Source organism: Festucalex cinctus, chromosome 8, assembly GCF_051991245.1.
Source record: "Festucalex cinctus isolate MCC-2025b chromosome 8, RoL_Fcin_1.0, whole genome shotgun sequence".
NCBI classification, from domain to species: Eukaryota; Metazoa; Chordata; class Actinopteri; order Syngnathiformes; family Syngnathidae; genus Festucalex; species Festucalex cinctus.
Window position 1 is genome coordinate 21,992,428 of NC_135418.1, and position 15,805 is coordinate 22,008,232.

Genomic DNA, 15,805 nt, shown 5'->3' on the forward strand with positions numbered 1-15,805 from the left:
CGTAGGATATGCGTCATATTGATGCGCACTGCGCAGTGGTTGAGAGCATCATGGGAAATGGAGTGCGAGCTCAAGAAACAGCTCTGGAACCGAAACCGCCGACATTATGGACTATAGTGTTATTGAATAACTTTGTGTCGAACATATTATAATAAGTGATGACGTGACATGTTATATAAAGCATACAAATAAAGCTGTGTTTTACGACACGAGGACAAAACCGAGGTCGGTTCATTATTTGACCAGCAGATGGCGGCTTTGAACTGTATTTCAAGTTGCTTGCGCCTCAAAAACATTTTAGAAGCTTATTTGCCATCTTCATGAGCGTGAGTGTGCCTATGTAGTCGGCATGGTATTTGTGCGCACCCGATTAATAAAAATAATAATAATAATAATAATAATAATAATAATAATAATAATAATAATAATAATAATAATAATAATAATAATAATAATTAGTGAAGTTGACAGAAAAACTGATATCAAACATTTTATGAGCAGCAGTAAACATGTCAAGCCGAGCATCATTCGACTTTGCCTGGGCCACAAACATGCTCCAAATCTCTACTCACTGTCTAGCGATCTGGTAAAACATTTATTTTTGTCTTTTTTTTTTCTATTTAAAACTGCCATGATGCATGTCTCAGTTGTGTAATTTCCATTTCGAGAGCAAACAATTGGAATTGTGTGAACCGAACAATGTAAATCCAGCCTCTCATACATTTATCTCGAAGCAATGCATATGAAAGTAGCAAAGCGTTTATAAATACATCACAAATACTGGTTAAATGCATCATACTTTGTAGTAAAAAGCTGTCAAGTTGTCATTACTGTTCCATTTCATGTTGAATGAATGATTATGTAATGCTAACAATTATGACAGTTCGGGTTGTATCTGTAGTCCACCATGACTACCTGTACTTGTCAAGGATGAGACCATAGAAACTCCCAAAAGGCCAATCTTCACCAGTGAATGAATATTGATAAGGTCACTGAGCACTAATGACTAATGAGCTCCCTCACTGTGAGCAAGTGCCTTGGTAATCAGCGATGTACCAGTGTCGCAGCAAAACACATTTTCCACTCGGCATGGAGTCACAGAAGTGTCAAATTAGCGCTGCTTAACCTGCGTGTTTATTTTTTGGAGTGGTTTTCCTCATTGTAGATTTAGCGGTGTTGGATTTGTAATTCACGACATCGCAGTGTAATTGCTCGTAATCAAGTTTGTGGAAAATTGACAATTAATTTGTTAATTGGTATTATTTTAAGGACATGTTTTTTGCCCAGTACAGAAAATTCTACGGAAATTGTGTTGTACCTCATTATATTATTGTTGGTTGAAAAAAAAAAAAAAAGAAAGGGGGGGGGGGGGGAATTCTACCTTGTCGCATCAGGATAATCTCTAATTACCACAGTTAGTAGAAGCTGCTGTTCACACGCAGATATTTAAGGGCTAACACTTAAGCCCATTTGAACTCTGTTGTTAACCAAAACAGCAGCAAGGCACTTGAACTCTCAAATGGAGCGCAAACTTGCCACATATTTGACTTCCTTGTGCAGTATTAAAAACAATCTTGCATTATGCGGAAACGGTGTCTTTATAAGGTACTTGTTAAGTAAACGAAGACAAACAAAATAATGAAGACTGAAGTTAAAAAAACACTCTTTTGTCAATTAAGTAAAATACAAACAAGAGTGCTTAAAAAAAAACTGCCTAACTAAAACAACGTGGTCTGTTTACCCAACTAAAAATAACTATAATCATAGCGATAATGTCCATTGTTTTTATCTTTATCATTACCATACATATGATTCTGGAATTGATTTGAAATGTATTTATTTCAGCTCTGCCAGTTTTACGACAGCTGTACAGCCCTTCGGCACCTCAAGATCCAACCGTGACATAACGTGTTGACAATCTGGCCTGATGGGTAAGAAAAAAAAAAGGGGAAAAAAATGCATGATAGCAACTGCGAAAGCTGTGAGAAAGTGGTAGAAGATTTGCAACTTTGCATGAGGAAGGTGAGCTAGAATTTTGAGATTCTAGTATTTGCATCAATCCTCCGAAAATGAAGCTGAATTCAGGCCAGGAAGCAATTCTTGAGAGGCCCAAGATGATGTCATGCTATGTGCTTCTTTAACAGCGCCTCTGCTGGTGACCATCAAGAAGTGCAGTTCATTTAGCCTCAATTGCCTCAAGACAATCAACAATCATCAACTAATTGCTTATTATACTCATCCTTATCTGCAGCAATTCTTCTGAAACATTCTTATGAAATTTTTCTTGATATCCGACACCCGCCTACATACTCATCGAATGGAGTCATGCACACAATAACTACAAGAATCCCTCCAGCTTTGTGCACCCGTTGCCATGGAGATTACCATTGCTGTCCGTGCCATCGTGATGGAACATCAAAAGCACCTCCGTCATTAACGACACACAAACACATAGATATACACACACAATTGTGTGGATGCACAGATGCTGCATAATCCTCCGGGAAGATAGCAACATCCTTTTTATCTTCACATCTTCTTACTGAATGGTTTTTGATCCATCTATACGTCTTTGCAAAGCAACCCTAATGGCCATGCATCTTTGTAAAAAGTAAAATGGTCTCTACTCCTCAGACGCATAAATTGAGCAATGCGCCAATTATTGCGGTGTTTTAAATGTCTTGTCCAGATAAAGTCTCTCCCAAAACATTTAAGCCACACCCCCACTTCAACATCACGAACAAACTTGGTGCATCTCCTCTGCCCCACCCCGAAAATAGGTAAATAAATTTATCCATGCAATGCAAGCATGATCAAGTAGAATATCTCATATAATATCAAATAAAAAAAATACAATATCTCTTTTCCAAATTCCAGATGGCAATTTACCAGAGTAGGGTGCCACATTGGATCAGATGATAACGCATTTTTCTTTAGACTTGGTGAAGCAGCATGCAGCTCGTTATCCAAGGTTATTTTTGAAGAGGTGCTCTAAACATTTTTTTTTTTTTAGCTCAAGAGGTAGCTCATTGTTTCGTGTAAGTGGGACCACAGGTGCCGTATTAGTCAGAATTTCAGAAAACCTTTTACACTACATTCAATTATTGGTGTCTAATATAGCAGCATAGAAAATCTTTGTCACGACAACTAAGCAAGCACTAGCTCCAGCTTTCGAGTGAACACGGTCTAAATTTAGGCCATGTTTTGCTTTGACAGCCAACTGTCGACTTGCTTGCTTGAATTCATTATTATATAACCCTTGTTTGGAAATGTTCTATGTGTGCCATGAAAACATGTAGGCCAGGAGGAGCTTATATGATGTCGTTTCAGTTCACCACGGCAAGCTCGGTGACTCACCGCAGTGCCCTCACGCGTCACCCAACAACAACCTGGGGGCGCTCTCACTCGCTCGGCTTGAATGTGCAAACCTGTGCATGCGTGTTTTGCTGAGGAGTGTGTTTGAAATACAACTGTGAGAATAACAACACTGTCAGACAGCTTTTGGATTTTTTTTTGTTTTTGTTTTGCATTCTCCCTGTTTTGTCAGCTGACGTCGCTGGCAACTAATGTGAACTAACTGGGGCACCAGTCATCATTAGTCATGCCTGTCAAAAGGCATGAGATGTGGATGTTGGTATTTCTTTGGTGTGGAAGTTTGTGATTGAAAGAAAAAATTCTGGTGTGTAGTCTCAAAGGTTGTCTTCTATTTGTCTTGCATTTTGAATAGGGTGATCCGTCTCTTCTGACAGATGTGGTGACATGAGGTGCATTCAGTCGGCAGTGGAATTTTACCTCGGGAAAAGATTTCGCACCCATGAGGTGACTTCTATGTAAAATAAAATAAAAAAAAGAAGAATCAAATAACCAAACGAGTGCATCAGTACACAACACAAACCAGGAAGTCTAGTGCGGTTTGGATCTGGGTCTGCTACAACCTGGATATTAGTGCATTACTTTTCACCCATCTTTATCCAGCTCAAGGGGCGGCCATTTTGCAAAACAAATGTGGCAAAATGGCCGTCCCTTGAGATGGATAAAAACGGGTGGATTTTGCTGCTTAACTCATATTCCACACATGAAAAATGATTCAGACTACCATGTGGGTCCGCATAAAACATTGTTGTAAAGAATTTTTTTTAGTTGACTTGCCTTTTAATTTAGTTTAGCATGTTGGCTGTTAGCATCATCATACATGCACAATATTTACTGCCTTGTTTTGTTTATATGTGATAGAAGCAAGTGTTCTTTTCTCTTCAAGGGATATTCGATACCACTTTTTTTCAGACCGATACCGATACCGATACTCACACCCTCAGTACTCACCGATACCAATACCAACTGCCGATACCAGTAGTACATTTTGACAAATAAAAAAAAAACCTAAAAGATATTTTTAAACAAATATATTTCCTTTAATTTTGACAAAAAAAAAACAGCACAGTCACTCTTCAATAGTCTTAACGCTCAAAATAAAACACAAAAATGCTCTTTTAGTTTAAGATTCACAATTTTGAAGTATTTCCAAACCGGTGAAGTTTTGGTGAAAAACTGCTGCAAGCTAGCGCCAGTTACAGGCAAGGAGGACTCACTTAACGTCTTCCCCCTCTGCCGTCGGTCGCTTGTAATCGTCCGCGTCACGAGTACTCGAGTACTTGAAAAAAGGCTGGTATCGGCCCGATACCGATACCTGGTTATCGGTACTAGCCCATCCCTACTCTTCATGAACATATGTTCCATTTCAGCACAATTTTGTGTCTATTAGCTTTGAGCAAACCTCAGGAGGGTGATTAACAATTTTTGAAACCCATCAACAGATGAGGTGAACTGCATGAAAAGCTGCGTAAAAATGGCCAACAAAAAGGATAGCATTCATAGTGTATGTGGAGAAGAGATCATCTGAAGATTTCTTCCATTGCAATCTCCGAGCTACCCCAATTCATCATTGCCATTTTCTGATATTTCTCAGCCAACGATTGTACAGCCAGACCTTTTTGCCTGCAGAATTTAAGTTGCGCACCTCACATGTTCTGACGCTAATAAAATAAGCGGCATAAGCAGCGTGAGAGAGCAAGGCAGAGGCAGAGATAGTGTTTGTTTTCGACTGAAAGAGACGCCACAACAAATAGCTGCTGCGAGGCAAAGATTTGGCATCCTTTTTCATCACTCACATGTGCTGCCGTGACTCAGCAAGAGATGATACAAAACACAATATCCTATGAAAAAAACAGTAAGCTTTCTGCCATTGGTGTTTTCAAGCCACGTCTGTTTCACTGCAAATAAGAAACCATCTGGATGTATGAAAAGGTGGGTGGGGGGTTTTACATGTTTAAAAGATGGATGGCACGCGAAGGAGGAAACCCCTTCTACTGGTTGCACACGGCACGCAACACAACCAGGCTGCAGCACGACACACACATACACATACAGGAGTGGTGTATGATGTAGGAGGAGAAGGAGGGGCGAGCAATGGAGTGAGTGCGAGGGGAGGGGGCGCGATAAGCCGAGCGAGCAGCATCCCCTTCATTCGGCTTGCAGGAAGTCAGGAGGCGGCAGCCATAGTTTGACGGGCGGAAGAGCAGCAGCATCTCACCCACAGGGGGCGACGCCACACTCCTCGCTCGCGCACACGCAATCACGCACATGCATTGGTGAGAAGCCCAGCAGGAGGAACAACAGCGTGGAGAGCAGTCTCCTGAAGACTGGAGCAGGGCTGGGTCCATCGCCTCCATCCATTGCTCCATATGCTCTCTGCCATTCTTCACTCAACCTCGGATTCTCGCCTCTCCGCTTCGCCGTGACCCCCTCTGCCCGCCCGTGCGTGTTCTCGTTCGACCGCTAACCAAAAGAAGGAGCAGGAATCCCCAACGCCGCCATGAACTTCCTCCGACGCCGCCTCTCCGACAGCAGCTTCATGTCCAACCTGCCCAACGGCTACATGTCAGACCTCCAGAGGCCGGACCCACCTGCGCCCCCTCCCCCGACCGCCTCGTCCCCATCCCAGCAGGGTCCCGCCGCCTCCCAGGCACCTGCCCAGTCTCCCACCCAAGCCCCCGTCAGCTCCCCGGCTCCTCAGGAACGCCGCCCGTCCCAGCAGGGTCAACAGCAGCCTCAGCAGGCCCAGTCCTCCGCCTCAGCCACTTCCTCTTCTGGCGGTTCCTCCGGGTTCTTCAGCTCCTTCAGCTCCATCACCAACGCCGTCAAGCAGACGGCGGCTTCCGCCGCCGGCTTTGTGGAGCAGTCAGCCCCTTCTCCCTCCCTTTCCAAGAAGTTTAAGATCCTCCTAGTCATTGATGAGCTGCAACATGAGTGGTAAGTGACCTTTAGGGCTGGTTGTGTAAAGTTCCAATGGGAACTTTCACCGGTTCTTGTATCTTAATGCTCGCAATATTATACTGAACAGTCATGACCAGAAGACTGCATGTTCTCATTTCATCTCACACAGCTGTGGAGTCCTCTTCTTTCTCTTAGTAAGCGGAAGAGGATCTAATCTATTCAACATGTGTCTCTACTTTTATACTGTCTTGGCCGCCCTCCCACACGGCTCAGCCTCGCTCATGTGAAAATGTGTAACCTGATGGTCTTAACTGGTTTCTGCTGGATAAATGCGCCAGAGTGCAGGTACATGGAAAGGTGCCAAGCCAGGACGTGTCACAGCGACACATCTAATCATTAAGAGGCTTAATCTAACAGTAGGTAGTTGTTTGTGGTATGCTCTTCAAATCTGATGCAGGAATATGACGAACTGACCACTGGCAAAGCTAACTGCAATCCTCGTCGTTTTAGTTGGTACTCCATTTTGCACTCACCCGATCAGCTCCCAAAATAGAAAAAGCCTCGTAGATGAGCTTTTCTCAAGGGGGTCACGTGTATCGTGCTTTCACCAGCCTGTGTATATGTGCATGTGTCAGAGAGATGTGAGTAAGTGATTCACCCCTGGATAGCACACGTTGGCTAATAGGTTGTTATCCTTATGCTAACAGCCCATACATCACTCGCTGTCATAGAAGGGGCATGTAGGCACTGAATAAAACATCACTCTCGACGGATGTGTTGTGTCATAACGTTTCTAAGTCCCTGGTTGCTTTCTGGCACTTCAAATCGCATGAAAGGTATGTGGATCGCAAAGTACGCCTTGTTGTTGGATATTGATTGTGTGATGTTATGTTTGAGATTGTGTTATTGTTGAACGTCTCTGGGAAAGTGTTTTGATGGATGTCGCAGATATCGTGTTGCACAATATCGATTCGATCCATTTTTAATCCCGCCCGCCTCGTTGGGACCAGCTTTCTAAGACAGAAAGGCGGAATGCACCCATGACTGGTCGCCAATCAATCGCTGAGTACGGGAAACCACTACTCTCGCTGTAAAGGGTTCTACTTGCAGTGTCAAAGAAGGAGCACTTAGTAGAGCACAGACCACCACCATGACAGCACAATAAGGCCAGATTGTGATAGAGTCATCCCTCCATGCTGAGTGGCGAGTGTAATCACGGCCTCTTTTACGCAGAGATCCAGCAAAAATAGTCCCATTGCAGCCGTAACAGAAGATCTGGCAATAAGCCGCCTCAACTGCGTCAGCTTTTTATCCTGCAATCAGGCAATTAAACATCAACTCCAGCGTCTGGTGTAATATGTGGAATAGTTCGCGGGCTGCGACAGATGCTTTCAAAAATAACGGGACGGGAGAAAAGAGTGTAGAGTGTGAAACTTCACACCTCTCTCTCACCATTTCAGCATTCACAATCAATATCGTGATTTGAACATGTAGACTGATACAGGCTAAAATACAAAGAAAAGGAGGAGGAAAAGTCCAAGTTAAAAACAAACAAACAAACAAAATCAATCACAGTTTTGTAGCCATAACAGAAGTCCTGGCAATAAGCCACTTTTAGTTATCGTCTATAATTCAGTGAAAGGTGGAATGTAGCTGTAAGCGTGTCGAGTTTCAACACAGTGACTCAGCACCCTTCAATCAGATAATTAGATGACACTGCTACCATTGAGGCAGAGATAAGGGCTTTTAACTCATTCAAACCCAAAAACGTGCCAACACATTTTTTAATACTTTGTCCTTCACTCCCAAAAACGTATTTACATGTTTTTATGTTGTTGTTTTTTCTTTATGCAAGAGCATACAAAACGCTTTGATGAAGCTTCTGACATGAAGAGGTGGCTTAAAGCAATGGTATACAAAAAATGGCCAGCAGGTATAAGCAGAGTAAAGAGATCAACCAGGGCCATACTGCAACAAGCTTATTTTGTCAAGTGTTTTCACCAGGAATGTGAATATTGATTAATCTTCGCGATATTCTAATACTAATTGATATAAATATATATTTTTTCCTGATGAAAGAAGAGACTCTAATCTTTCTTTTGGTAGACCATGCTTTTATAGCAATAGAACACAATATTCTGTGGGCCTTGCAAAATCAGTTAAAATTCACTAAAACAGCTTGGAGCGAAGTCGGTTGCATCTGTGAAAATGGCTGCGTGAATGAGTTAACAAAGTGGGGAAATTAATTGTTGAACGTTAAACTGCTGCAAGCTAGCGCCACTTACAGGCAAGGAGGACTCACTTAACGTCTTCCCCCTCTGCCATCTGTCGCTTGTACTCGTCTGCGTCACGAGTACTCGAGTAATTGAAAAAAGGCTGGTATCGGCCCGATACCTGGTATCAGTACTCGCCCATCCCTAATAAAAACCATTGAATGCTGCAACTTAACTCATATTCTACCAACATAATATGAAATGTTAATCAGAATGCTGTGTTAAAACTAGTGGAGGCCTAATAGAACATATTTGGGTTGACATCCCTTTTAATTTAAACCAGAAAATGTGGCGTTCCTGGCCACATCACTCGGAAAAACCTACATCTATCAGCCAATCAAACGACGTGATTGTGACAACACGGCCTTCCTTGACCTGGTGTTGTAGAGCCAGATTGGAAGCGGTTTTGAGGAACACTTCCATTGTAATCACCCGCCCTTTAAAACGTGAAATGCAGAAGCGACCACAAAGAGCGAAATCAGGTTGTTTTGGGGCAGAACCAATAAAATGGGAAAGGAACATATTTTGTTTTTGTTTTTAACCTAGCTACATATTGTTACAAGCTCTAGATACAGTAACCCATTCTGCACGGAGTACTGCCTTTCCCCCTAATATCAGTCAAGCCTAGTGCCATCCTGCCAAACTTCACATCTGGTCCCCCCATAAAAATATGCTTACAAACAGGTGACATCCCACCTCTTACAACTCTTATATTGCCTCCAAATGCATATCACTAAAACTGTGATTTGGACAATATTTTAGGAGCGTAACCATCTTTGTCACATTTTGGCTTTGGCAGGGTTAACGAGTGTAAATACTCTCACAATCCATCCATCAATTTTCTGCACTAAGCCGGAGTCTATCTCATCTGACTTCAGGCAAAAGGTGGACAACATCCTGGAGCGGTCACCAATCAGTTGCAGGGCATATACAGAGAAAGACAATCATTAAGACTCGTACTGTCACCGAGTGGGTGCTGAACTCACACTTGCCTGCGCCGAAGTCAGGCGAATTTACCACTACACCAACAGTGACCTACTTTTCACAGCTCAACTTGTTTTGTTTTCATGAATGTACACACTATTTTATTTTCCATCACCACTACAGGCCCATGTAATTATTTTCGCCCTGCTAACTGGTCCCATGGTGCAAAATAAATGGCACCAATGTGTTGGTGGACTCTCATCTCATTTTCTGTCCTATGTGGATCACTAAACTACCAAAGGAGAGTGCGTTTGTCGTTCAATAGGATTTGTGTGCGGCATCATTGCTTCTGGACACTTCATAACGGGCTAAAAAACGTTCAACTGTTAACATTTCCGATTGTAAGCCACAACCTTATTTCACAGTGCCATTTCGCCGATTACATTTCATTGTAATTCCATACACCAGCAGCCCATTGAAAAGAGACACAATGCTGCCATCTGCTGGCCATAGTTAGGTGGTGTTTTTGATTCCACAACCCATTGACCGGGCAGCGCTACATTTAGACGTTGCTCCGTCCATTGACGAAAAAAAACAAAAAAACAAAAAAAACGTAGATGACGTCATTTCACGTTTATGGCAGCATACGTCGTGATTTTACTAATCGTTATTAAACGTTTTTGGCAGTCAAAGAGTTAAAAAAAAAAAAAAGATGTCATTGAACCTCTACTGTAGCCCTACTCTGCCACCCTCTTTAGTTACAGCATCTTGAAAAACATTTCAAAGAACAAGTACTTAACGGTGCACCGGTTTCTGCCATTGAAAACTGAAACTGCCAATGAAAACATGAAAAACCCCATTACAGTAATGTAGTCATGTCTTAGAAACAAACAATTGAGCTTTAAGAGTTATAATTTTCCCTGTTACTGTACCTCCATTAGAAATGACTTCTTTTACAATCTCCAGTATTTTCTGCACACGTGAGACTGCAGGTTTTATTGAAGGAGATTCCAGTACACGGCGCTGGTTTGAATGTGAATGTGAATGGCAGCTCTGCAGTATGTTAATCCTGCGTCTCTTGCTGCGAGTGTTTTGGTGGCATATGATTGGATGGCGGCCACCCATGATGTGGCGATGACCGAATCGGAGACGACTCCGTCATGCCGCAGCCTGCATCCATAAAAGCTTCACATTTGAACACATGGCTGAACATTATGCAGGCCTCCTTTTATGTAATCTTTGGGGCCGCATATATTTAATTAGAATAACACACAAGGTTGTGATTTCGGTTGTAAATCTAATTTACATTTTAATATCGGCTGTTACAGTGCAGTTGTGCATGCGGATGTTTTAAATCATTTGTGCTTGTTGAATTAAGTGGCTTGTTTTCAAATCTGTGATCTTAAAGGAATGATGGGCGATTTTAATTCAAATAGAAATGGGAATGTCAGAGAACTGCAATTTAGATTTCGAAGGCTCCGCTTGATTATAAATAGAATCTCAAGCTTATCATTGCTTCTGGCAAATGAGTCAGAGACATTTTAGTAATGTTATTGATTTTCCACTCGGCAAAGAACAACACATGAGGCTTTCATGCTCTTAACTTCCAAAACAACAAACCGTGTTAGAAACCCCGCCTCAAGACTCTTTTTTTGATTATTATTATTATATAAAAATAAATAAATCATCAAATAATGTGGCTAATTGATGCTATAGCACAATTAATTTCCAGTTTTTCCATCTACTTGCACCTCACAAAGGCGTCACTTTTTCTGTAAAGAAGAAAAAATGTCGCTGGGTAGCTCCTTTTACTTTGCTTTGGCCTGGCCCGACCTCTGTAGCTTCTCCACTACTATAGCCACCAATCAATTGGGGTTTGATCAGCTGAGCTGTGCCACTTGCAGTGAGCGGGGTTCTGCCACAGATTTCTCAAGCGGCCGAGACTTGATGGTGTTGAGGCTAAATAATATGAATCGCAGTTGCACAATGTGACAGTGTCAAAGTTGTCAAATCCAGGTACAGAAAGTAAAAACCTTGCAAGAATTTGTAGCTTCTCTGTTCTGAAGCTGAGCACTGATTGGTTGTTATCTGAGCCCTGAGCAACTGTTTGATGTCATTATCAGACTTATTGTAAATGTTTTAAAGTTTGCTGAATAATGTTTTAATATTGTCATTGTATGTTCTTTTCGTAAATTTTGTAACCTATTTTTATTTATTCTTCTTCCTCTGAATGTTAACTACTGTGTTTGTTGATGCTTATGTGTTGTCTTTCCTTGTGTAAAGCACATTGAGTTGCATTGTGTATGAAATGTGCTATAGAAATAAACTTGCCTTGACTTCACGTGGCAAAGTGGCAAGTGGCAAAATGGCCGCCCCCACAATAAAAACTAGGGATGTTTGATACCACTTTTTTTCAGACCGATACCGATACTCAGACCCTCAGTACTCACCGATACGAACTGCCGATACCAGTAGTATATTTTGACAAATAAAAAAAATCACTAAAAGATATTTTTAAACAAATACATTTCCTTTAATTTTGACAAAAAAAACAGCACAGTCAATCTTCAAAAGTCTTACCGCTCAAAATTAAACACAAAAATGCTCTCTTTTAGTTTAAGATTCACAATTTTGAAGTATTTCCAAACCGGTGAAGTTTTGGTGAAAAACTGCTGCAAGCTAGCGCCACTTACAGGCAAGGAGGACTCACTTAACGTCTTCCCCCTCTGCCATCTGTCGCTTGTACTCGTCTGCGTCACGAGTACTCGAGTAATTGAAAAAAGGCTGGTATCGGCCCGATACCTGGTATCAGTACTCGCCCATCCCTAATAAAAACCATTGAATGCTGCAACTTAACTCATATTCTACCAACATAATATGAAATGTTAATCAGAATGCTGTGTTAAAACTAGTGGAGGCCTAATAGAACATATTTGGGTTGACATCCCTTTTAATTTAAACCAGAAAATGTGGCGTTCCTGGCCACATCACTCGGAAAAACCTACATCTATCAGCCAATCAAACGACGTGATTGTGACAACACGGCCTTCCTTGACCTGGTGTTGTAGAGCCAGATTGGAAGCGGTTTTGAGGAACACTTCCATTGTAATCACCCGCCCTTTAAAACGTGAAATGCAGAAGCGACCACAAAGAGCGAAATCAGGTTGTTTTGGGGCAGAACCAATAAAATGGGAAAGGAACATATTTTGTTTTTGTTTTTAACCTAGCTACATATTGTTACAAGCTCTAGATACAGTAACCCATTCTGCACGGAGTACTGCCTTTCCCCCTAATATCAGTCAAGCCTAGTGCCATCCTTCGTTGACACCTCCCGTTTATAGTGCAGATTATGCACTCGCAAAAGGCACGTTTAGAGGAAAATCTGAGCTTAAGCACTCAGTGGGAAATGAGCAGTTTGCCAAACCGTGCTTTGCTAAGCACTCAAACTTATATGTTGTTCATTTCTTGCCAGCCTTTTATAGGTGCAATCAATGAAAAAGAATATTAATTGTAATTTAACATCATTTATGCCTGGCAATAATCAATGACCTCACTTTAAATCCCATGGTGCTATATTTAAATATTGTAGGGTGACTTATTCACTTGGCAGACACCTTTTGCCCAAAGTGACTTACATTTAATCCCCTCCAAGTTTGAAAAGGTTAGTCGAGATATTAAACAGCCAGCAGCAGAATTTGGATTGTAACGACACTCTTCTGACATTCTTGACTTTAATTTCACCGCTTACGGAAAAAAAGCTTTTAGCCACGGCGCCAAAGTACTCTGGGCAATCTATCAAACCGGATAACGACAACAGACATAGATTGCTTAACATTTTACAGCCCTATTCGACAGACAACCATTGGCATTCAATCTGTGTTGCAAGAGGAAATTGAGCCCGCAGTTAACAAACACCAATGGTCCCGATATTTCTCTCTAAATATCAGCAATTAGCTATGAGTCACTCACACTGGGAAAAATATCGACTGTGCTATTGGACTGGATTTTGCTTCGAAAAGAGAGGAGGAAGATGCAGGGATGAGCGCGTTTACTAGCATAGATGTAGCGGTTACATAACACACTGCGAGCCCATTGGGTTGATGGGTGACGGAATAGACGGCATCCAGGGACGTTCAAGGTGATTCTGGCGGGATGATGAACAAAATACGGCGGTAGTCTGGAAAACACCCTTTTTATATCGTCACGCCCACCCTGCTTCTTCCTTTCCCCTTGCCGCCTCTGGTTGCCTTTCATCACGACAGTTGCTCTGTGTGCATCTCCAGAGAAGGAGACTGCCGCTGCGGGTTCAGGAAGTGATGAAGTCATGCGATAAGACGTGGTGATTCAGCAGTTTCAGCCCAAAGGCCACATTTGTTCTCTTCCCTTTGCTCTCCCAAATCAGGACCGCACATCCCCTTTTTACCCGTCTTTTGTCTCTGTTGGATTTACGCTGTTTCCGCGTCAGCACCAGTGATTCCGTTTGCTGTGCGCATTGGCGCCAAACAACTGGTTACCTAATTTCATTTGAAGGTTTCACGGCGGATGTCGCTCATTGCCCTGCAGACAAAAGAGTTTGAAATGTTTGTCTGCCAACAAAGACGGTGCTGTTCCAGGAATTTTGGGGCAATGTTACTTGCAACTTTCTTGATAAGATTGTAGGGGGTTACGATGCACCGTATTCAAAAGTGGGATTACAAATTGTCCAGCCATCTATTTTCTGTAACGTTTGTCTTAATTAGCCTATCTGACTGGAGCTTACCCCGGCTGACTTTGAGCCTGAGGAGGATAATACCCCAGACATATTGCCAGTCAGTATTTTTCCCCTCCTCTGCTCCATCTTTTGGATCCATTTGGTCTCCACTGCAAGCAATTATAACAACGACAATTCTCCAACCCACACTTTGCATCAAAATGGAACTGATTCTTCATTGACAGATGGAAATTAGACTGACTTTATTGATCCCTTTCGGATGGCTCCCTCAAAAATCAATAAATAAATAAGGTTATTACACCAGAGATTGAATTAATAATAATAATAATAATAATAATAATAATAATAATAATAATAATAATAATAATAATAATAATAATAATAATAATAATGATGATAATAGTAACAATAATAATAAAAATAAAAATTCTATCAATCAATAAATAAGGTTATTACACCGGCGATTTAATTAAATAAATTAAAGTACAGTAAAGTGCCATATTTGTGAAGTGAAGTGCACGCTACACCCTCCGTTAATTTACAAGGTGAGCTTTCCATCAAGTGATGTAGCTTTCTGACCGTGCATTTAATAAATGGCAGCTGAACAACAGATTCAACCAGACTGCAATGCTAATTGCACGACTTACGTCATGTATTTATTCTGTGCAGGGCTGTTTGCTCGCTCCCAAGGGCCCGGGTCATTAGTGAATGCATTGGCAACAGTTAAGTCAATACTACTAACTAATCAGCGTCAATTGACGCTTTTGTCCTCAAGGTCTGCTACGGCTGGATTACCCATTATTTGTTTCCCTTTAGCCTTTTAGGTAATTTTGTGCATGCAATTATTTATTTATTTATTATTATTATTATTAATATTATTATTATTATTATTATTATTATTATTATTATTATTATTATTATTATTATTATTTTATTTTGTTTTTACAATTGTGCCTTCAGGACTTAAAACTGTTTTTGTCACCTTTTATTTATCATCACCCACATAACTGCGGACGATCAAAACATTGAAACACTCAAACAAGGCACACATGCAGATTTAATCCAGTGGTCAAGTGTGCATTTGTCACTGTTCCATTTCCAGAACCTTTTGGTCAAAGTCCTAATTTTATAGCTTTTACCATTTGACTTTATATGTCACATCATGCAATTATAAGCACTATTACTGGTACAATTGGTAATTATTACAAAGTGTGTTGATCCAACAATGAGCAGAATCATTAGACCAGATCATTGGAAGCAGACACGCCAGATATTGCCCTTGTTTTTTAATCTAATCTACAGTATGAGCCATCTGACCTTTTGCCGATTGTTGAAAATTGGATGACAGACCTCTTCATTTCTCCTCTATTATATATAGCTTCTCAAGGAGATAGCGGACATGTGGTGGCTGGATATGTTTGCCGAGGCAAAAGCTGTTACTTATTTTTTATTATAAGGGCAATTGAAATGACTCCGGCGGATCTCAGGTCTTCTGTCAAGTAAGATGGACTAGCGATAACGACAAATTGAGGTATCTTTGCAGTGAATCACTGTAAAGGAGTGTTAAATCAACGCACTGACCTTTTCTCCCATCCCTTCACAGTTCAAAACATGTGGGAAAGGG

At 41.3% G+C, this 15,805-nt stretch overlaps 1 protein-coding gene across 2 annotated transcripts in view; it reads left to right on the forward strand.

Annotated features, from left to right (window-relative positions):
• The first annotated feature begins 5,492 nt into the window (after positions 1 to 5,492).
• The window catches only part of syn2b (synapsin IIb), a 65,866-nt gene continuing 55,553 nt past the window's right edge, over positions 5,493 to 15,805 (forward strand). Inside the window, exon 1 of one of the 2 annotated variants that reach the window (XM_077528891.1) lies at positions 5,493 to 6,309. In XM_077528891.1, the coding sequence (XP_077385017.1) occupies positions 5,873 to 6,309 (437 nt within the window). In that variant the 5' untranslated portion in view covers positions 5,493 to 5,872. The remainder of the gene's footprint in view (positions 6,310 to 15,805) is intronic. The other variant, XM_077528890.1, reaches the window with a different exon arrangement.